The sequence below is a fragment of the Esox lucius genome, chromosome 5 (assembly GCF_011004845.1).
Source record: "Esox lucius isolate fEsoLuc1 chromosome 5, fEsoLuc1.pri, whole genome shotgun sequence".
NCBI classification, from domain to species: domain Eukaryota; kingdom Metazoa; phylum Chordata; class Actinopteri; order Esociformes; family Esocidae; genus Esox; species Esox lucius.
This window is the reverse complement of record NC_047573.1, coordinates 2296129-2320411: the sequence shown is the minus strand read 5'-3', so window position 1 is coordinate 2320411 and position 24283 is coordinate 2296129. Positions and strand designations below refer to the sequence as shown.

The 24283-nt window shown below is 44.2% G+C and overlaps 1 protein-coding gene across 1 annotated transcript; it reads left to right on the top strand.

Annotated features, from left to right (window-relative positions):
* The first annotated feature begins 822 nt into the window (after positions 1-822).
* On the top strand, positions 823-24283 carry ism1 (isthmin 1). Its single transcript, XM_013131812.3, has 6 exons — positions 823-2101; positions 14818-15045; positions 18165-18468; positions 21640-21783; positions 21897-21986; positions 22155-24283. The coding sequence occupies exons 1-6, from the start codon at positions 1964-1966 to the stop codon at positions 22670-22672; spliced, it is 1422 nt and encodes a 473-aa protein (XP_012987266.1). The 5' UTR covers positions 823-1963; the 3' UTR covers positions 22673-24283.

Sequence of the window (24283 nt, the reverse complement as noted above, 5' to 3'; positions counted from 1 at the left end):
GCTGTATAAGGTGTGTGAGACAGCTGGGTCTGTAGTGTGAAGAGAGATAACAACAGATAGCTAAAGCCAGGATGTATAAAGGGTGCAGACTAAAGGCTGAAACTAATTGCTTGTGCATTTTTGATTGAAAAGGTCCATTTCTGGCATAGGGTCAAATATGCAGTTACTGTTACTTTGAGGTTTAGGCATCACATGTTAGGTTTATGGTTAGCTAGGCATGAGGATTAGGTTAAATTTAGGTATAAATGTTCAGTTATCGAGATTAAGGTTATAGGGTTAGGTTGCGGTGAGTGTAAAAAAAGATTCGGTTTAAATTTAGGGTACATGGATTTATTTTATTTTTTTGGTCACCACAAGGAAAAAATATGAGTGTTTCTGTGAGTGCAAAAATCCACCTTTCCATCTTGCATGTTCTCTGAAAGCAGCCATTTGTTTTAGGGAAGTGCACTTTGGAGAAGTGAAAGGAGATCCTACCGGGTACAACCTGACACATACTAATATGGCCTTTGAAGAAACAAAGTACTTAAAAGGTGATCAGTCTCTCGCCACGTCTTGCTGAGGTGTAAATTACACACCTTTCATGGCGGCCTGCAGTGCGTCAAGGAACACACGCGCATGCAAATTAAGTTACATGGTTGCCTCGCGCACTCTTTGGAATGTCGTATTTAAAGGCTGACATCATTATAATAATGTTTGTAACGTAGGCAAACAAGCGAACGTATCATTTATTATATCTTTCCATGTCACATCAATCCATTTCATAACTATAGTAAAATCGGGCACATTTGCAGGCATACCCTTTCTTGTGATTCGCGCCATGGCGAGTAGCCTTGCTACAGTGCCTCTGGGTCCCTCCCGCTTCACCGGCGCTGAATGGAGAGAAGGGGTTAAGGAGAGGGGGAGGGGGACTTGACAGCAAACCAACAGAGGGGCGTATAAAAACACTTAAGAACCCGCTGCGACTGAAAACAGCATGTAGTAGCGTGGGTCGACTGCCGTTTGGTTGACTGTTTAGACACCGCGAGGGAGGGAAAGGCACTACAACGTCTAGGTTTTAATCAGCATGTATGTATTCCCGATTGGATGGATAAAAGATTGTGCGTGAAAAACTTCACAAAGTAGCATGGACTTTTTGGGGAGCCATTCCCCTGCACACTTTGACGGTTTGTGTGCGGAAGGTTGCCACCTCAGCTGGTGTAGCCCCCGTAGAAATTGATTCTGACGTATCTGGATATTGCTAGCCCAGGTAATGAATACGGGAGAATGTATCCAAACCCGGGAGTGGTGCGTTCCACAAATGAGAAAGAAGCGAACCAAAGGGTTTGAATTGTAGGCGACGGTAGGGTATTGTGGTGAATAGTGCAGAATGTGGTGGGGGCAACACGAAACTGGAAGAAGGTTGCACGTCTGTTGACCGTGGATAGGAATCCACCTGGAGTGCAACAACCGATACACGCTTATAACGAAAAAGAGTCGTGGTTATTTCATTACACTGACGGCCACTCTTGGAAGAATAACGTTAGAGATCCACACCAACGTAGAAACGAGGATATCTTTCATTTGGTTTAAACTTGGACACCAAAGAAAAACTCTGGGAATGGACCATTAACTTTGCCTTAACTTGATTCTTTCAACGCTTCAACTCGAACACAATTGTGTCACATTTGGAGAAAAAAAAAACTGTTGGTCGAGGTTTACCTAATGTCATTCAAAAGCAACAAATCAACAACAAATCACAACGAATCGCCGCGTCCCAAACTGTATGTTTTGAACAATCTAATTTATCCGATTCCTCTATTCTCCAACGCCCCCCTTTCCCTTTAAAATTGTAATTCTGAATCCCGAAGTGGCTTCTAAGTGGTGTTGCGGCTCCTCGTCCGCGGCGGATCCGGAGCTCGGAGTGTCTGCAGCGGGAGGACCCCCTGCCACAACGCAGGGACCGAAGACCGGTCGGGTGAAAAGAATGGTTCGATTGGCTGCAGAACTCTTGTTGCTTTTAGGGCTTCTTATTCTAACCTTGCATATCACGGTTTTGCGGAGCAGTCCACTTCATCAAGGGAATTTAACTTTAGACGAGGACCGGGATGCGCTGCTCGCAGAGGTGAGATATGTTCTTTTGCTCTAGTATGTCAGAAACAGCAGTATACCTTGCACAGCCGTTATGGATACTGAGTTTGGTGTTATGGCAATATCAAGCTGGGGATTAGCCTGCAATTTATATTAAATTATATTCCATACACTCACCTAAAGGATTATTAGGAACACCATACTAATACTGTGTTTGACCCCCTTTCGCCTTCAGAACTGCCTTAATTCTACGTGGCATTGATTCAACAAGGTGCTGAAAGCATTCTTTAGAAATGTTGGCCCATATTGATAGGATAGCATCTTGCAGTTGATGGAGATTTGTGGGATGCACATCCAGGGCACGAAGCTCCCGTTCCACCACATCCCAAAGATGCTCTATTGGGTTGAGATCTGGTGACTGTGGGGGCCATTTCAGGGAAAAGGTATATTGGCCATATACCACATCCCCTTGTACCTTCTATAAAAATAAACATATCGTGTAAGTAGTTACATATGGAGTTTAAAGTAACAAGTTATGTACACACATCTCCCGTGGCAGAGGTTTTAGGAGGAGATATCTGGGATGGAGAGTGAGGTTCACAGAGGTCAGAGTTCATGTCCCCCAGGCCCCATTCCCACTCTCCTCCATCAAGGCTGGGGGGCTCCATCGTGGGGTGTCAGGCCCTAGCTGCAGGCCCTGTTCTGTCACCGGACTCTCATCACTGTCGCCCTGAAGTGTCCAAACTAACCTAACCCTTACCCTACTGACCTGGTGGTGACCAGTGGGAAAAATCTAAAGGGGATCCTTGCAGTGTCCTAGTCTGATGTCAGTCGTGGTTCAGCACTGTTGGTCGAATGCTGATTCCATGAACGGTGTCATATATCAGACTGTATACTCCACTATGACAAGAATTACTGATCAGATGCCCATTTAGCATGGCCAAGGACTGTATCCAGGCACTCTGAAGCTGCCCCCCCGTACTCTCTGCTCTGTGGGGTGCTACTTGGTTCTTGTCACTCAATGCCCACTGTATCAAAACACTGTGATAAATAGGTATTCCAGTCAGTCCTGGGTTCATTTAAAACTCCAAATAATTAAAAATTCTGATTGAGCTTGAGCTTAAGAGAACCAACAGAGCAACCCTCCAACCACACTGAAGAAAACGCTTGTTTGATGCAGTGCTTGAACCCTGGGTTTATGTCTTGGGTTTAGCGAGGTAGCAGTGCAAATGGTGTTCTGCATCAAGTGTTTTGATGTGTGAAAGGAAGTGGGAAAGAATTGTTTCTGTGAAATGTAGAGATGTACAGAACCGGCCTTCAAAAGAGGTCCTGTGAAATGTAGAGATGTACAGAACTGGCCTTCAGAAGAAGTCCTGTGAAATGTAGAGATGTACAGAAGAGGTCGGTATGAGGCTTTGACGCGTAACTGCTAAATGTTGTCCTGCACATCATGTCAGAGCGGATTATTCTGGAACAAAACAGGCCGACGCAGTCGCGGCATATTCCGCAGGGCTATAGGAAATATCCCAGGAATGTACAGAGTGTCCGCCATGTAACCCTGAAGAATGTGGGACGGGACCTGCAGTGGTTTGTGGGGCACCCTCTGCTACACAGAAACAGGGAGGCCAGCTGGGCTAGTTACGGTATGAACCAAGGATGGAGAGGGTGGCCAGCTGGGCTAGTTACGGTATAAACCAGGGATGGAGAGGGTGGCCAGCTGGGCTAGTTACGGTATAAACCAGGGATGGAGAGGGAGGCCAGCTGGGCTAGTTACGGTATAAACCAGGGATGGAGAGGGTGGCCAGCTGGGCTAGTTACGGTATAAACCAGGGATGGAGAGGGAGGCCAGCTGGGCTAGTTACGGTATAAACCAGGGATGGAGAGGGTGGCCAGCTGGGCTAGTTACGGTATAAACCAAGGATGGAGAGGGAAGCCAGCTGGGCTAGTTACGGTATAAACCAAGGATGGAGAGGGTGGCCAGCTGGGCTAGTTACGGTATAAACCAAGGATGGAGAGGGAGGCCAGCTGGGCTAGTTACGGTATAAACCAAGGATGGAGAGGGAGGCCAGCTGGGCTAGTTACGGTATAAACCAGAGATCGGCCACTATATTTGACCTTGGAACAAAACTGTCCGTGGGCCGGAATATAAATAACACAGCTATTAACAGTCTAAACTACAAACTGATGAGACGTATTAGCACATATTACATTCAATGAGACATTAGCACATATTACATTCAATGAGACATATTAGCACATATTACATTCAATGAGACATATTAGCACATATTACATTCAATGAGACGTATTAGCACATATTACATTCAGTGAGATGTATTAGCACATATTACATTCAGTGAGAAGTATTAGCACATATTTGCATTCAGTGAGACGTATTAGCACATATTTGCATTCAGTGAGACGTATTAGCACATTTTACATTCAGTGAGACGTATTAGCACATATTACATTCAATGAGATGTATTAGCACATATTACATTCAATGACAGAGACTGGTGCAGGATTGTTGTAGCATTCGTTCTGACAATAATTCAGTAATGTTGAAATGGTCTCCTTTTGTACACAGAATTGTTGTCAATTTACCCCCTTTAAATGCAAATTTTATACAAACATTGCAGTAGGCTTGAATTCTCAGAAATGAGTTGTCCAATAATATATCAAGCAGACACTGGGTATTTGTTTATTATAATTTTTTTCAAATACATTTTGGGACATATTTTCTGTGTAACAAAATGAAAACGGTGCGTCCTAAATTGTCGTGACGGTTTAATGTTTATACCGGTTCAACAGGGTGTCATTCCTTAATGATGGGAGTTGATACATACAGTTAGCTGCATTAGAAAGACAAAACTACTACATTTTTAACATTCATCACATTTTCATTTGTGGCCTTTTTCAGTGTGGTACAATAATGTAAATGGCATGCTAAAGGCCTAACAGTTCGCAAACCAAGCCTCTAACATAAATAATTAATTATTTCAAAACTTCTGCTGATAATCAGAAACTATTTCCCAACTTTAATCATCATGCAGTCCATTTAGAAATTCTTATAACCCATCACATCAGTTCAGATTCTGATCTGATTCTACATTCTAAAAGGCTGTCATTTCATAAGAGCAGAGCGCGAACGTCCTGTGGGCAGAACCCACAGCTACAGTGACAACTATTACTAAACATTACTAGGTTCTCAGGCTCCTCTTCACATAGGAATCTCATTGAATCAGATTGTTTTCCCTGTCCCACAAAATCCCAAAATATGCTACAACTTTTCAAAACTGTTAGTGTGCTAAAAAGTATCTTTAAAGAAATGTGGAAGTATACTTTTTTGGGGGAGAACTCCTTTGCACATTGCATGGGAGACTTTTGGTTTATATCCCTTTTTATAAAACACCAAATAATGTTTTGTTCAATGTATTACAACATTTGGCCACCAAGTATTTTGACTGCCACCTGTTGCCAACCCCATCTTACCTTTCTTATCTGGGGCCAGTACATCAAAAGCTGCATACCTGGATTTCACTGTTAGGATTACATCCATAGACTTTCCATGGACAGCTCCAATATTCCACCATGCATTTTGATCATAGAGTTCAAATGGTAAAGACACTAATGTGTCACTTTGTAGTTTGTGCAAAATCTCCCTTTAGTATGTCCCCATAATCTAAAAGGACATATGAAATTAGGGTTGAACATTGCTGCAGTCAGGAACAGATGGTTGTTGGGATATAATGTGCTTTGTGTATGAAAGGAGCTGCTCTACTCCTGCAGTGATAGTCCGATCTGGTTGACCGCTCTCCCACTGAAGACGATGATGTCACCTCATCTTCCTGCCTCGCCCAGGCCCGGGGGGCGGGGTGGCTATTGTAATGGGAAGGTGTCATATTTAAAGAGACCATTTCAGAGACACAAACAGACAGGATGAGGCTGTTTCCACCTGTTGAGCGGCTGTATAATGGAGAATGGGCTGTTTTGAACAACTGGTGTTGACAGCAGAACCATATCATCGCCAATACTGGCTCACAATGCCCTGGCTGGATGGTTGGTTTTGCTGACTGGCTGGTTGGTCTTGCTGGCTGGCTGTGTGGTTGTCCTGCCTGGTTGGCTTACTAGTTGGTTGAGATGCAGCATCTCGCCCAGTGTGCCCAGCCTTGATTTCCTGTCCCTCCCCCAGAGATGGGGTCTCCCCCCTTACATTTAAACATCCCAGTGTGGTGAAGGATAACTCCCCACATCGTTCCATCCCAGTGTGATGAAGGGTAACTCCCCACATCGTTCCATCCCTGTGTGGTGAAGGGTAACTCCCCACATCGTTCCATCCCAGTGTGATGAAGGGTAACTCCCCACATCGTTCCATCCCTGTGTGGTGAAGGATAACTCCCCACATCGTTCCATCCCTGTGTGGTGAAGGATAACTCCCCACATCGTTCCATCCCTGTGTGGTGAAGGATAACTCCCCACATCGTTCAATCCCTGTGTGGTGAAGGATAACTCCCCACATCGTTCCATCCCTGTGTGGTGAAGGATAACTCCCCACATCGTTCCATCCATGTGTGGTGAAGGATAACTCCCCACATCGTTCCATCCCAGTGTGGTGAAGGGTAACTCCCCACATCGTTCCATCCCTGTGTGGTGAAGAGTAACTCCCCACATCGTTCCATCCCAGTGTGGTGAAGGATAACTCCCCACATCGTTCCATCCCAGTGTGATGAAGGGTAACTCCCCACATCGTTCCATCCCTGTGTGGTGAAGGGTAACTCCCCACATCGTTCCATCCCAGTGTGATGAAGGGTAACTCCCCACATCGTTCCATCCCTGTGTGGTGAAGGATAACTCCCCACATCGTTCCATCCCTGTGTGGTGAAGGATAACTCCCCACATCGTTCCATCCCTGTGTGGTGAAGGATAACTCCCCACATCGTTCAATCCCTGTGTGGTGAAGGATAACTCCCCACATCGTTCCATCCCTGTGTGGTGAAGGATAACTCCCCACATCGTTCCATCCATGTGTGGTGAAGGATAACTCCCCACATCGTTCCATCCATGTGTGGTGAAGGATAACTCCCCACATCGTTCCATCCCAGTGTGGTGAAGGGTAACTCCCCACATCGTTCCATCCCTGTGTGGTGAAGAGTAACTCCCCACATCGTTCCATCCCAGTGTGGTGAAGGATAACTCCCCACATCGTTCCATCCCAGTGTGATGAAGGGTAACTCCCCACATCGTTCCATCCCTGTGTGGTGAAGGGTAACTCCCCACATCGTTCCATCCCAGTGTGATGAAGGGTAACTCCCCACATCGTTCCATCCCTGTGTGGTGAAGGATAACTCCCCACATCGTTCCATCCCTGTGTGGTGAAGGATAACTCCCCACATCGTTCCATCCCTGTGTGGTGAAGGATAACTCCCCACATCGTTCAATCCCTGTGTGGTGAAGGATAACTCCCCACATCGTTCCATCCATGTGTGGTGAAGGATAACTCCCCACATCGTTCCATCCATGTGTGGTGAAGGATAACTCCCCACATCGTTCCATCCATGTGTGGTGAAGGATAACTCCCCACATCGTTCCATCCCAGTGTGGTGAAGGGTAACTCCCCACATCGTTCCATCCTTGTGTGGTGAAGAGTAACTCCCCACATCGTTCCATCCCTGTGTGGTGAAGAGTAACTCCCCACATCGTTCCATCCCAGTGTGGTGAAGAGTAACTCCCCACATCGTTCCATCCCAGTGTGGTGAAGAGTAACTCCCCACATCGTTCCATCCCAGTGTGGTGAAGGATAACTCCCCACATCGTTCCATCCCAGTGTGGTGAAGGATAACTCCCCACATCGTTCCATCCCAGTGTGGTGAAGGATAACTCCCCACATCGTTCCATCCCAGTGTGGTGAAGGATAACTCCCCACATCGTTCCATCCCAGTGTGGTGAAGGATAACTGACTGCTGTGGTTTTGGTTGTTGCTCAGCAGCACCACAAACAGCTGGCCCAACAAGCCATGCATTCCTCCATCCCATCCACCTCTAGTGGCCCACACCATCCCATCAATACCAGACCACTGGTGATAGCCATGGTTACAGAAACTAACATGTTATCCACCATTTTAGAGCCGTTAAAAGAACGTTTTTATCTTAGTTTCACTTGATCTATTCACAAACCGATCAATGGGAGTGTGCTTTGTGTGTGTGTGTGCGCGCGCGCTACTCACTTAGTGGGGTTAAACTATGAATGGGAATTTCTGAGGACAAGAAATGGAAAGAGGGGTTATCTCATGACAGACTGTCCCGATGCCACTCTAACCTGTGATTCTCATAGAGAGGTGAACAGTGTCTGGTGGAAAGGACTGAATGAGTGTGTGTGTAACGTTTAAATGACACACTGTCATATTCTCATTCACTAGCTTTCAACCCTTAATGTTTGTTAGGTTTGTTTGTGCTCGGGGACATCATCGTTCTGGTCTTTAAAAAAATGTGCTTTCTTCCCATATTTAGTTTTTAATTGGTTTGTTTGTATTTTTGACGCATTCTTTACATTTTCATAACCAGACATGTGACATTGTGGGTTGGATGGAGATGGTTTGGTTTGGTTGGATAAGCCCTAACAGATGTTCAGATCTTCAAGTCATGTCTTCTTGGGGTCATAGGGAAGGTCGGGTTTCATGCTTCACCCATCTCATGTCAAACATGGCTGACAGGAATACACCATACAAATGAAATTATGTTTCAAAATGTTATCTGTCCAATTGTGACCTTTGTGAGCTTGCAGAAAGTGCCAGCGGGGTATGACATTTTACTCTTCTAATTGGGTTGGTAAGCAGTTTACGTATAAGAGCATTAAGATATCTCTCGGGTTCATGATATATTTCCAATAAATCACACCCCTTATTTCTTGATTGTACATCAAGTTGTCACAGAGTGCTTATGCAGAACTCCCAAAGAGTAAGCAACAACAACAGTTGATGAACAGTGGCAGGAAAAACTTCTTAGTAGAAAAAAGTCCTTAGTAGAAAAAAGTCCTTAGTAGGAAAAAGTCCTTAGTAGGAAAAAGTCCTTAGTAGGAAAAACTCCTTAGTTGAAAAAAGTCCTTAGTCGAAAGAAAGTCCTTAGTCGAAAGAAAAAGTCGTTAGTCGGAAAAACTCATCAGTAGGAAAAACTCCTTAGTCGGAAAAAAGTCATTAGTCGAAAAAAGTCATTAGTCGAAAAAAGTAATTAGATGAAAAAAAAGTCCTTAGTCGAAAGAAAGTCCTTAGTCGAAAGAAAGTCCTTAGTTGAAAAAAACTCATCAGTAGGAAAAACTCATCAGTAGGAAAAACTCCTTAGTCGAAAAAAACTCCTTAGTCGAAAAAAACTCCTTAGTGGGAAAAACTCCTTAGTGGGAAAAACTCCTTAGTGGGAAAAACTCATCAGTAGGAAAAAGTCCTTAGTCGAAAAAAACTCCTTAGTACAAAAAAAGTCCTTATTCGAAAGAAACTCCTTAGTACAAAAAAAGTCCTTAGTCGAAAGAAAGTCCTTAGTAGGAAAAACTCATCAGTAGGAAAAACTCATCAGTAGGAAAAACTCATCAGTAGGAAAAACTCCTTAGTCGAAAAAAATTCCTTAGTCGAAAGAAAGTCCTTAGTCGGAAAAAAGTCCTTAGTCGAAAGAAAGTCCTTAGTAGGAAAAACTCATCAGTAGGAAAAACTCATCAGTAGGAAAAACTCCTTAGTCGAAAAAAACTCCTTAGTACAAAAAAAGTCCTTAGTCGAAAGAAAGTCCTTAGTCGGAAAAAAGTCTTAGTCTGAAAAACTCATCAGTAGGAAAAACTCATCAGTAGGAAAAAAGTCCTTAGTCGAAAAAAACTCCTTAGTCGAAAAAAACACCTTAGTACAATAAAGTCCTTAGTCGAAAGAAACTCATCAGTAGGAAAAACTCATCAGTAGGAAAAACTCATCAGTAGGAAAAAAGTCCTTAGTCGAAAAAAGTCCTTAGTTGAAAAAAAGTCCTTAGTCGAAAGAAAGTCCTTAGTCGAAAAAAAACTCATCAGTAGGAAAAACTCATCAGTAGGAAAAACTCATCAGTAGGAAAAACTCCTTAGTCGAAAAAAAGTCCTTAGTCGAAAAAAACTCCTTAGTCGAAAAAAACTCCTTAGTCGAAAAAAAGTCCTTTGTAGGAAAAACTCATCAGTAGGAAAAACTCCTTAGTCGAAAAAAACTCCTTAGTACAAAAAAAGTCCTTATTTGAAAGAAACTCCTTAGTACAAAAAAAGTCCTTAGTCGAAAGAAAGTCCTTAGTAGGAAAAACTCATCAGTAGGAAAAACTCATCAGTAGGAAAAACTCATCAGTAGGAAAAACTCCTTAGTCGATTAAAAATTCCTTAGTCGAAAAAAAACTCCTTAGTACAAAAAAAGTCCTCAGTCGAAAGAAAGTCCTTAGTCGGAAAAACTCATCAGTAGGAAAAACTCATCAGTAGGAAAAACTCCTTAGTGGGAAAAAACTCCTTAGTCGGGAAAAACTCCTTAGTGGGAAAAAGTCCTTAGTGGGAAAAAGTCTTAGTCGAAAGAAAAAGTCCTTAGTCGAAAGAAAAAGTCCTTAGTCGGAAAAACTCATCAGTAGGAAAAACTCATCAGTAGGAAAAACTCCTTAGTCGAAAAAAACTCCTTAGTCGAAAAAAACTCCTTAGTCGAAAAAAAGTCCTTAGTCGAAAAAAACTCCTTAGTCGAAAGAAAGTCCTTAGTAGGAAAAACTCATCAGTAGGAAAAACTCCTTAGTCGAAAAAAACTCCTTAGTACAAAAAAAGTCCTCAGTCGAAAGAAAGTCCTTAGTCGGAAAAAAGTCCTTAGTCGGAAAAACTCATCAGTAGGAAAAACTCATCAGTAGGAAAAACTCCTTAGTCGAAAAAAACTCCTTAGTGGGAAAAAACTCCTTAGTCGGGAAAAAGTCCTTAGTGGGAAAAAGTCCTTAGTGGGAAAAAGTCCTTAGTCGAAAGAAAAAGTCCTTAGTCGAAAGAAAAAGTCCTTAGTCGAAAGAAAAAGTCCTTAGTCGGAAAAACTCATCAGTAGGAAAAACTCATCAGTAGGAAAAACTCATCAGTAGGAAAAACTCCTTAGTCGAAAAAAACTCCTTAGTCGAAAAAAAGTCCTTAGTCGAAAAAAACTCCTTAGTCGAAAAAAAGTCCTTAGTCGAAAGAAAGTCCTTAGTAGGAAAAACTCATCAGTAGGAAAAACTCCTTAGTCGAAAAAAACTCCTTAGTACAAAAAAAGTCCTTATTTGAAAGAAACTCCTTAGTACAAAAAAAGTCCTTAGTCGAAAGAAAGTCCTTAGTAGGAAAAACTCATCAGTAGGAAAAACTCATCAGTAGGAAAAACTCATCAGTAGGAAAAACTCCTTAGTCGATTAAAACTCCTTAGTCGAAAAAAAACTCCTTAGTACAAAAAAAGTCCTTAGTCGAAAGAAAGTCCTTAGTCGGAAAAAAGTCCTTAGTCGGAAAAAAGTCCTTAGTCGGAAAACTCATCAGTAGGAAAAACTCATCAGTAGGAAAAACTCCTTAGTCGAAAAAAACTCCTTAGTCTGGAAAAACTCCTTAGTGGAAAAAAGTCCTTAGTAGGAAAAAGTCCTTAGTCGAAAGAAAAAGTCCTTAGTCGAAAGAAAAAGTCCTTAGTCGGAAAAACTCATCAGTAGGAAAAACTCATCAGTAGGAAAAACTCATCAGTAGGAAAAACTCCTTAGTCGAAAAAAACTCCTTAGTCGAAAAAAACTCCTTAGTCGAAAAAAACTCCTTAGTCGAAAGAAACTCATCAGTAGGAAAAACTCATCAGTAGGAAAAACTTCTTAGTCGGAAAAAAGTCCTTAGTCGGAAAAAAGTCCTTAGTCGGAAGTAAGTCCTTAGTAAAAAAAGACTCATCAGTAGGAAAAACTCTGATGGTCCAGCCATGAACTCGGCTTTGTGCCTTTGTAGTTGGTGAACATCATGCGGAAACCATTTGTTCGATGTAATATTCTACTGACAGATGACTGAGATGTACGTAATTCGTCTGCTCTGCATAGATAAATTTTCCCTGTGGCCAAGTAGCGTGGAGTTGTCACAACCTTGATGTCCGATGTTATTGGGTTGTTTCTGTTTGTTAGTGAAGTGACTGCATCAATGACTAGCTCTATGATCAATGCGCCCTTGTGATTAATGTGATACCTTTTTAAAAGCTCATTATCATTAAATGTTTCTGAAATGTCGACCTGATTACAAGGTGGATTCTCGACAGCAGCCCTTTAAGGATTGTTTGTGACTTGGTCTTAATGATTTAGGAGTCCTCTTGACTAACTTTTCACAGATTTATGAGCTGGTTTTAGCGCTAAAACGCTTTGTGAACTATTTTTAGGCCAAACATGTATGAGTCCTAAAGTTAGGACTCAAACTTGTCTTTTAAGAGTTACTCCTAAATCAGCAAGTTAGAGGCTTCTTCTAGCCTTAAGATGTTTTGTGAATATGGCCCCGGGAGCGTAAAGCTGATGGCAACGTTCATACTAAACCAGGAGTATCAGCCTTTAAACAACTTGCCTTTCAGAAACCAAATCCAGCCGTGTTGGAATTGGCCTGTTTAGGCTTGTTATGAATGGAGTATAGGGTTACAAAATAACTCTCTCATTTTAAGCTTTCAAAAATATCAGAATAGGACACCTGGATGTTCTGCTTATTCCACATTCCTTACACTAATCTTTGAACCAGGATATCTGGAATAGCAGAAATGTGTTCAACCCTATTTTACTTAATGTATTTATATAGAGTATATTCAAATGTATTTCTATAGTGTATGTACACTGTTGTTCATGCAAAGATCCCCATTAACAGAATGCAAATCCCCGATTACAGAAGGCAGATCCCCCCTTTACAGAAGGCATTTTTGTGAGGCCCAAGAAGTGGAAAATAGGTGTTCAGAATGTGCAAGTGCTTCAGCAGGTGTTCAGAATTTGCATGTCCTTCTATAGGTCAACTGGAGCCCGTCCACTGGAGCCATGAAAAGTCCTTTATGAATAGCATGCATTGTAATTTAACAGGACACTATAAAACAAACATTTCAAACATGTTACTCTTCACTTGATATCTGGAAGTGTTTCCCCAGACCTGTGGCTTTTGGGGAAGACACAATAACAGAGGATAAAAATAAGGGATTAAAACGCAAAACACAACATTGATGTTCTGTTTCTGTATTGATCTGTACTTTCTGCAACGGAATGGAAGAAGGATGATTGCTGATGGCTTAGCTGTCCGTCTGTCTTTAATGCCTGCCTTCCAGTCTGTCTGTCTTTACTGTCTGCCTTCCTGTCTGTCTTTAATGCCTGCCTTCCAGTCTGTCTGTCTTTAATGCCTGCCTTCCAGTCTGTCTGTCTTTACTGTCTGCCTTCCTGTCTGTCTTTAATGCCTGCCTTCCAGTCTCTGTCTTTACTCTCTACCTTCCTGTCTGTCTTTAATGCCTGCCTTCCAGTCTCTGTCTTTACTCTCTACCTTCCTGTCTGTCTTTAATGCCTGCCTTCCAGTCTATCTGTTTCTCTTTACTGTCTTTAATGTCTGCTTTCCTGTCTGTCTTTACTATCTGCTTCTGTGTGCTACTCTCTTGCTTCTTTAGTGCATAATATGAGAGAGGCTTGGCCGGGTTGTAGGGACTCATTTACTGGTCTGACAGACCGCAGCGGTGTGTGTGTGTTTGTTCTGCCACCCTGGTTCCTAAGATTCTATCCGGTTCCTAACATTTTGTTGTGGCCCACTAGACAGAACTATGATAAAGGACAGTTACTGCCCTGTCGTACCAAGATGGCATGAACACTGGACCTGACACTGATCTACTCAAGAAGAAGCTCCAAACCCAGCTGACCAACCAAACCCGGCTGACCAGACCGACCCGGCTGACCAGACCGACCCGGCTGACCAACCAGACCCGGCTGACCAAGCAGACCCGGCTGACCAACCAAACCCGGTTGACCATGCAGACCCGGTTTACCATGCAGACCCGGTTGACCCGGCTGACCAGACCGACGCGGTTGACCAAACAGACCCAGCTGACTGACCAAACCCGGCTGACCATACAGACCCGGCTGACCATACAGACCCTGCTGACCGGACTAGCGCTGGACTCGTTCTTAGGACCGGCTGGTCTTTGTTGTAGTCCGACAGAATCTATGTATGCAGTGGACCATGGATCATTTTGAAGTATTTTCTGGGCTAGGAGGCAGAGACTGACCCCACCCCTTTCCATCAAGCAGGCACACCAAGGACATCCAAGAAGACAAGATTCCCCCTCTGTTCAATGGGTTTGAGTCTGACTGAACTATATACATACACATCTGTCATCTGTCAAATACCAGGCTGTTACGGTGGTGTCAGCTTGTCTGAGTTGAGATCATTCATGTAGTTAAGAAAACTTTGTCCGGGTAACTATTCATTGAGTCTACACTTGTCCTGGCTGCATGATGGTCAGTTTTAGATGAAGTCTGCTCGATTTCACCTTTTCACCGTTCATCGTTTTTGGGTCAGAACTTACTTAAATATGGACAATGAAAGGCCACGTTCACTCGATCACTCAATAAATACAAATGTCAGTCCTTCAAACTATCAAATTATCTAAAGGAATCTGCCCCTCTCTCTTTCCTTACCTGCCCTCGCTGTCTGACTCACCCTCCCCTCGCTGTCTGACTCACCCTCTCCTCGCTGTCTCTCCCTCGGTTGTCTTTCACACTCTTCCTAACTCCTCCATTTGTGTCTCTTTAGAATAATGTCAGATCCGAGAGCAGTTCATCAGCCCAACAGGTTCCGGGCGGGGGTCGTAGAGACCCGGAGCACCGGCCAGCCAAGCGGCCTGCGGTCCTCCCCTGGGCCCAGAGTCAGGGCCCCGGAGGCAGCCTGCAAAGGTCCCGCCCAGGGACATTTCTTCTGGACCTTCACAACATCCCGGACCTTTCCAACGCTGACATGAACAGACAAAACCCCAACATACAGGTAGGTACAGACCAGGGAGTGTGTTTGTGTGTGACCCCTTGGCTTTCCAAGCACACAGATCAGGAAACAGGAAGAACAACCCAAGGTGCACATTGTTACCCCCTTTCAACAGCCCACCCAATCTCCCTCCGCCCCTTTCTCTGCCTTTCAACACCCCACCCAATCTCCCTCCGCCCCTTTCTCTCCCATCTGCCCCTGTCTCACTCCCTTTTCATCTCTCCCCACCCAATCTCCCTCCTTTTTCACTTTTAGCCAGTAAGATCTCAAATCCATCATAACAACCGCTGAAGGAGACAGCGTCACCACCAGCAGTCCCTCAGTGTTAACCAGAATCCATGAAGATTGGCTTAATGTGTGGCTAGCCTTTAGCCTTTAGACACATTATCCCTTCAGCTCAGCCCTGCAGCTGGTCTGCTTGACTGGCTAACCACTGGTTACCACAGACACACACAAACACGCACGCACACACACAGACGCACACAAACGCACATACACACACAAACGCACAGACACACACAAACGCGCACACACACAAACGCACGCGTGCACAGTGCTGCCATGTTTAAATCACTCGGCTGTCTGATTCGTCAAGCCCCCTGTTTCCACTTGTGAGAACTTCAGACAGAATCTTAACTGCTAAACCCCAGAATGGACAAAGAGTATTAACATCTCAAGATGTGGGAAGGAGAGAGAGAGCCAGGCTGAGGCGAAGGAGCAACTGAATGAGTGAGTGAGGGGTTTTGGGGAGTGGGGGGGGCAGGAGAGGAGCAGAGTGGGGGGACCTCTTTGATCCAAGGATTCATCTGGCTTTCATGGTTTGGAGAAGGCTGAGCAGGCCCTTTGAACTCCCTGTTTAGGTGGAAAGGGGGGGGGGTGGAGGCATGGATGTGTGGAGGTCCCCTCCTCTCATCTGGGAGGCACATGTGTTAGGAAGGACAAGGGGGTTAGGGGTGAATAAAGGGAACAAGCAAGTGTCACATCTTTACAACAACAGCTCAGGAAACATACCGGTGTCAGAATCACAATAAAGCCTGACTGACGGCTGTTACACATACAGTCGCAATAACCAGGTCTGCTGTTACACACCCAGTCATAATCACTGGGACTTCTGTTAAACATACAGTCATAATCACTGGGACTGATGTCACACATACAGTCATAATCACTGGGACTGATGTCACATACAGTCATAATCACTGGGACTTCTGTTACACACCCAGTCATAATCACTGGGACTGATGTCACACATACAGTCATAATCACTGGGACTTCTGTTACACACCCAGTCATAATCACTGGGACTTCTGTTACACACCCAGTCATAATCACTGGGACTTCTGTTACACACCCAGTCATAATCACTGGGACTTCTGTTACACACCCAGTCATAATCACTGGGACTTCTGTTACACACCCAGTCATAATCACTGGGACTTCTGTTACACATACAGTCATAATCACTGGGACTTCTGTTACACATACAGTCATAATCACTGGGACTTCTGTTACACATACAGTCATAATCACTGGGACTTCTGTTACACACCCAGTCATAATCACTGGGACTGATGTCACACATACAGTCATAATCACTGGGACTTCTGTTACACATACAGTCATAATCACTGGGACTTCTGTTACACACCCAGTCATAATCACTGGGACTGATGTCACACATACAGTCATAATCACTGGGACTGATGTCACACATACAGTCATAATCACTGGGACTTCTGTTACACATACAGTCATAATCACTGGGACTTCTGTTACACACCCAGTCATAATCACTGGGACTTCTGTTACACACCCAGTCATAATCACTGGGACTTCTGTTACACACCCAGTCATAATCACTGGGACTTCTGTTACACACCCAGTCATAATCACTGGGACTTCTGTTACACACCCAGTCATAATCACTGGGACTGATGTCACACATACAGTCATAATCACTGGGACTTCTGTTACACACCCAGTCATAATCACTGGGACTTCTGTTACACACCCAGTCATAATCACTGGGACTTCTGTTACACACCCAGTCATAATCACTGGGACTTCTGTTACACACCCAGTCATAATCACTGGGACTTCTGTTACACATACAGTCATAATCACTGGGACTTCTGTTACACATACAGTCATAATCACTGGGACTTCTGTTACACATACAGTCATAATCACTGGGACTTCTGTTACACACCCAGTCATAATCACTGGGACTGATGTCACACATACAGTCATAATCACTGGGACTTCTGTTACACATACAGTCATAATCACTGGGACTTCTGTTACACACCCAGTCATAATCACTGGGACTGATGTCACACATACAGTCATAATCACTGGGACTGATGTCACACATACAGTCATAATCACTGGGACTTCTGTTACACATACAGTCATAATCACTGGGACTTCTGTTACACACCCAGTCATAATCACTGGGACTTCTGTTACACACCCAGTCATAATCACTGGGACTTCTGTTACACACCCAGTCATAATCACTGGGACTTCTGTTACACACCCAGTCATAATCACTGGGACTTCTGTTACACATACAGTCATAATCACTGGGACTTCTGTTACACGTACAGTCATAATCACTGGGACTTCTGTTACACGTACAGTCATAATCACTGGGACTTCTGTTACACGTACAGTCATAATCACTGGGACTTCTGTTACACACCCAGTCATAATCACTGGGACTTCTGTCACACATACAGTCACAATCGCAGTTTTGTCTCTGAAATATCTAGAATTGAGGCTACACAGTATTGTACGTACTGCAGTTATTCATGATGAGAAAGTAAAATATGCAGTGTACAGTTAAACTGTATTATACATTTTCAGGAATGATTTCATGTCTAGAAGTCGTGTTGCAACCTGCTCCCCTCTTACTTTCTCTCTGTTCTACTTGCTTTCTCATTTTCTTTCTCTTACTCTCCACCTAACACCTCTTTGCTTCTGTCTTTCTTTTTCCACGGACTATTTCCACTTTCTCTCCCACTCTCCTTCTTCCAGAAGTTACAGCATGCTGCTGTGTGGAAATGTGTTGACAATTGAATTTGAACCAAAACTTTTATGAAACTCAAATGTTCCTCCAGGTGACCATTGAGGTGGTAGATGGCCTGGAGGGGGCGGAGCCTGGTATGGATGGGGCGGAGCCTGAGAAAGGCCTGAAAAAGGAGAACAAGCCAGGATGGGCCACACCCAACTGGAGGAACTGGTGGCAACACTCCTCCTCCGTCTCAACCCGTCCCCAGGAGCAGGCTAGGGAGGAGCAGCCCTCCTACGGAGGAGCAGGAGGCAGCAACCATGAGGACAGTAATTTCCTAAAACCACAAGGGGATTGGGAGCGGAGAGGAGGTGCAGGAGAAGGAGGTGTGAGCCAGGCTCAGGCTGAATATGGTGAGTGCAGTGTGCGAACCAACACCCCCACCATCCATGTCATCATGCCAACAAACTCTCAGCGGTTCTTACGGTTTCCTTTTGACTAAAATCCTATTCTCTCAAACCGTAGAACATAACCACAAAACCCAAAGTATAGCCCCTAACTCTTATTAGAACCTTAACCCTAATGATAACCCTAACCTTAAATACATTGGTCAACCGGGACCTGCAGATGATTTGCCCTCTCAGATTTGGGTAAATATTCTAGTAAGGATCTGTGGAGTCCAGAAGTGTGTTGTACTACAGGTACATGCAGGTAAAGACCTACCATAGAGGTATTTACCCTCAGCTTTCCTCATTCGTACTGTACACAGTGTGTCCTGCAGCTCCTGGTGGAACAATGCGTTCACACAGAAACACATCTGGTTGTCAGAAGCAAATGGTTCAGATGATCTGTTGTGGTGTTGTTGAAACCCTGACTTATCACACTGCCTCATCCATGTGGATACGCTCTGGGCTAATTCCATTCAGATGCAGTCAATCCAGCCGATTGGCTGGTCTGGCTGGTGGTTGGATAGTGATAGGTTAATATGTCAGTGTCTGGCTGGTGGTTGGCTGTGATTGGTTATTCAATGTAATTCTGACTGGGGGTTGGCTGTGATTGGTTATTCAATGTCATTCTGACTGGGGGTTGGCTGTGATTGGTTATTCAATGTAATTCAGACTAGTGGTTGGCTGTAATTGGTTATTCAATGTAATTCAGACTAGTGGTTGGCTGTAATTGGTTATTCAATGTAATTCTGTCTGGTGGTTGGCTGTGATTGTCATCCAGAGGACATGGTGCAGTTGAGCTGAGTTTGGTTAATGTCTGTGTCTGTGTCTGGTCTGTGTCTGGTCTGGGTATGTCTGTGTCTGGGTATGTCTGTCTGGTCTGTGTCTGGGTATGTCTGTGGTTCTGTTTCAGCTGTGTTTGGGTATGTCTGTGTCTGGGTATGTCTGTGTCTGGTCTGTGGTTCTGTTTCAGCTGTGTTTGGGTATGTCTGTGTCTGGTCTGTGGTTCTGTTTCAGCTGTGTTTGGGTATGTCTGTGTCTGGTCTGTTGATCTGTTTCAGCTGTGTTTGGGTATGTCTGTGTCTGGTCTGTGGTTCTGTTTCAGCTGTGTTTGGGTATGTCTGTGTCTGGTCTGTCGTTCTGTTTCAGCTGTGTTTGGGTATGTCTGTGTCTGGTCCTGTTTCAGCTGTGTTTGGGTATGTCTGTGTCTGGTCTGTCGTTCTGTTTCAGCTGTGTTTGGGTATGTCTGTGTCTGGTCTGTGGTTCTGTTTCAGCTGTGTTTGGGTATGTCCGTGTCTGGTCAGTGAGCTGACTGCTTCTCCCTAACAGAGCTGGTTTATTTCAATTTTTTCTGTAGTCCTGTCAGATCTGCCACTGAGGGTGTTGGTATGAAGAACAGGCTGATATCTGGCTCCCCCTCAAATAACCGTAATGTGGAGCAGATGCTGGTGAGATGTGGGCTAGGAGCTGTGTGTGTGTGTGTGTGTGTGTGTGTGTGTGTGTTGTAAGGTTCTCGACAGGGGTCTGAAACCTGTCCACATTCATTGTCCTTACTGACGCATTGGAATGCTGTGGAATAGTGTCATCAATGTTTAGATGGATGCTGAGGTGAATGTATTACAGTGTAATAGTTTAGTCCTGAATGTATTACAGTGGAATAGTTTAGACCTGAATGTATTACAGTGGAATAGTTTAGTCCTGAATGTATTACAGTGGAATAGTTTAGTCCTGAATGTATTACAGTGGAATAGTTTAGTCCTGAATGTATTACAGTGGAATAGTTTAGACCTGAATGTATTACAGTGGAATAGTTTAGTCCTGAATGTATTACAGTGGAATAGTTTAGTCCTGAATGTATTACAGTGGAATAGTTTAGTCCTGAATGTATTACAGTGGAATAGTTTAGTCCTGAATGTATTACAGTGGAATAGTTTAGACCTGAATGTATTACAGTGGAATAGTTTAGTCCTGAATGTATTACAGTGGAATAGTTTAGTCCTGAATGTATTACAGTGGAATAGTTTAGACCTGAATGTATTACAGTGGAATAGTTTAGTCCTGAATGTATTACAGTGGAATAGTTTAGTCCTGAATGTATTACAGTGGAATAGTTTAGTCCTGAATGTATTACAGTGGAATAGTTTAGTCCTGAATGTATTACAATGTAATAGTTTAGTCCTGAATGTATTACAATGTAATAGTTTAGTCTACACACACAGAGCTACACACACACACACAGCTACACACACACAGGTAAACACACACGGCTACACACACACAGGTAAACACACACACACACACACACACACATAGAGACACACACATAGCTACACACACACAGCGACACACACGGCGACACACACACACACACGGCTACACACACACAGGTAAACACACACACACACAAGGTGACACACACAGCTAGCACCTTAGTTTGTGTTGCAGAAGAATAGAGCTTTTCCTGGAAAATCTATTTTCTTGCCAAATGTTTCCTGGTGTTTCTGTTAAAGCTGATAACTTTAAAAGTTCCAGGCAGCTGTGGTGTGTTGGGTGTTTGCATGTGGTTCTGGAATCTGACATTACAGACAGAGACCTGGACATTACAGACAGAGACCTGGACATTACAGACAGAGACCTGGACATTGCGGACTGAGACCTGTACATTACTGACAGAGACCTGGACGTTACTGACAGAGACCTGGACGTTACTGACAGAGACCTGGACGTTACTGACAGAGACCTGGACGTTACTGACTGAGACCTGGACGTTACTGACTGAGACCTGGACGTTACTGACTGAGACCTGGACGTTACTGACAGAGACCTGGACGTTACTGACAGAGACCTGGACGTTACTGACAGAGACCTGGACGTTACTGACTGAGACCTGGACGTTACTGACTGAGACCTGGACGTTACTGACAGAGACCTGGACGTTACTGACTGAGACCTGGACGTTACTGACTGAGACCTGGACGTTACTGACTGAGACCTGGACGTTACTGACTGAGACCTGGACATTGCGGACTGAGACCTGGACTTTACAGATGGATGTCTAGACAGTACTCACATAGGCCTCAGTGCATTACAGCTATAGGGTAAAAATGGAAAGTGAGTGACAGAGTTCTTTCTCTCCAGACTACATGGATGGTGATGGGGACTGGAGTAACTGGTCTCCCTGCAGTGTAACCTGTGACCATGGGAACCAGAAGCGGACCAGATCGTGTGGTTACGCCTGCACCGCCACCGAGTCACGGACCTGTGACATGCCACCCTGCCCAGGTGACTGCTGATTAATTGAATTGAATGAGTTCATGTTTCATTTTCATTCCACTTACACAGATGTGGCCTTGTCTTTTCTCTCACGTCCTTGATGGCCATGTCACGGGGTCAAGGTATCGAAGATGCGTTCAAGACTGCGGCCACTGAAGTCAGCCTGCTGGCTGGTACGGATGGGTTCAACGCTACAGAACTCTTTGGTGTCGGTAAGAAACGGTCGTTGCGACGCTTGAGCCCTAATACAGGGTTCACTCCATTTTCATCTAGTAAATTCAGAGACATTGAATGTGGAAAAACATTAGGATGAAAGGGAAAGAGGGAGAGTAGAGAGAGAGGAAAAGATCCAGAGAACTGATAAAATCAATCTCTTTCAGACACCGACAGCTGTGAGCGCTGGATGAACTGTAAGTCTGACTTCCTGAAGAAGTACATGATCAAAGTCTCCAACGACCTACCCAGCTGCCCCTGTTCCTACCCCACTGAGGTAGCCTACAGCACGGCCGACGTCCACGACCCTGCCACCCGCCGGGACTTCCGCTGGAAGGACGCCAGCGGCCCCAAGGAGAAGCTGGACATCTACAAGCCCACGGCGCGGTACTGCATCCACTCCATGCTAACGCTGGAGTCCACCACTCTGGCCGCTCAGCACTGCTGCTATGATGACGGCATGAAGCTCATCACCCGCGGGAAAGGAGCGGGCACGCCTAACCTCATCAGCACCGAGTTCTCCGCCGACCTGCACTACAAGGTGGACATCCTGCCCTGGATCATCTGCAAGGGCGACTGGAGTCGCTACAACCAGGCCAGGCCGCCCAACAACGGGCAGAGGTGTGCCGACAACCCGCCCGATGGGGACTACCTCAAACAAGTGGAGGAGGCAAGGGAGTTTTAGACCCGGGGAGTGAAAAGGGAATACCCAACACTATCTGAACACTGTGTTGTGTTTCATTTCTTCAATCTGGTTGATAAATTGGTGCCCCAGTCATCAATTGTTTGTTTTTTCTTGTTTTGAGGCAAACGTAAGGGCTTGGATTACATGAAGGCAGGACTGAACAGGACTGCCTGGACGTTAAAGCCTATTTATGATAAGAAGAACAAGGCAGGGAGACAAGGAACGTTTCTATTCCTTAACCCCCTCCCCAGACTAGTTGAGTCTCTACGGTTCTCATGGAAGATGTACCTCAAATCAAATGATATTCAATCTGCATGATGGATTTATGATGCCAATATGTTGTCTGATGATTGTTTGGCTTTAAAGTGAGAGCTCAGCGTAGCATCATAAAAAGGGAAACTAATTTCATTTTTAGGATTTGTGTACAATGGGTTTCTGAATGGTCAGTTGGTGGTGTCAGCTCACATCCTGAATGTGCCAAACACCCCATTTAACATTAATATTAAATGTCAGTTGCAGTCAAAAAAACATGACTTTACTTTATCTATTTGTGTTCTCATACCATAAGGTCAAAATAATACTCTGAAATGTATTCCTGTTTAGGTGGAATGGGGCCTTTGTCCTTGTATGTGAATACAGAAATGTGATCTGATTAGAAGATGGAACATGGTTTTTGGACAATCCTATCAGCTAATTCAGGCTGTGTATGTAATTCCTTTCAAATTTGTTTCCTAACACCCACTAGTTCCAACAGCATTTCATAGGCCACTGAAGGCTCAGGGAAATGTGTTTAAGGATGAACACAGGATTAGTCAGTACAACAGTGGTGATTTAAACAGCACGACAAAGACTAGGGAGGAATCACACACACGTGTCATATCTTAATTTGAAAGTACAAAGCTTTTGCACACCTGCAAATCTTAATTTGAGGCGTTTTCACATAGCAAGAATATACCCCTGCAGCAAAGAGGGAAACATGAACAATGATGTGGGTTATAATGAATTAGCATTTTCTGTTAGAGGACCTCAAGCGTAAACCATGAATGCAAGTATTGTATTTCCGGCTATGTGGAAAAATCCCTGAAACAACAGGATGACCAGATTAAGATATGGCAACTAATAAGTAATCCCCTTTTGCACCGGAAAACTGAAAAGGTGTCGTTCAACCAAATGCAGTCACCTAAAATGGCTGCGGTCAAGACCAGCTTTAACCCTTCATCTGGTGCTGGGCAGCTGCTCTGGGTCGTGATATTCAGGGTCACGTTTTTAGTCTCACATGTATGCTTATAAACGTGTTATATCTGATTATTAAGAACAACCTAGTAAACTCTCCATCCTGTTGATTCCTCCCTGTGGTTTAGATCTGTCTCTCATTTGTAAAAATCCTGCATTATTTTTGTAAAGTATTTATTAAGTTGTAGCTTCCTGTCCCAGCGTTGGTCAACCGTGACGGTGGTGGCAGATTGGTTAAGGCTGAGTGCTAACTTCAGGTCGATGAATAAATGATTTGCAGCAAAACATTTTTGTTAGGATAGCGTCCAAACCAGTCAATAAAAAGGAAAGGGATTTTTGTGCTATAAATGTTTTTAACTAATAAAGAACACAAAGTAA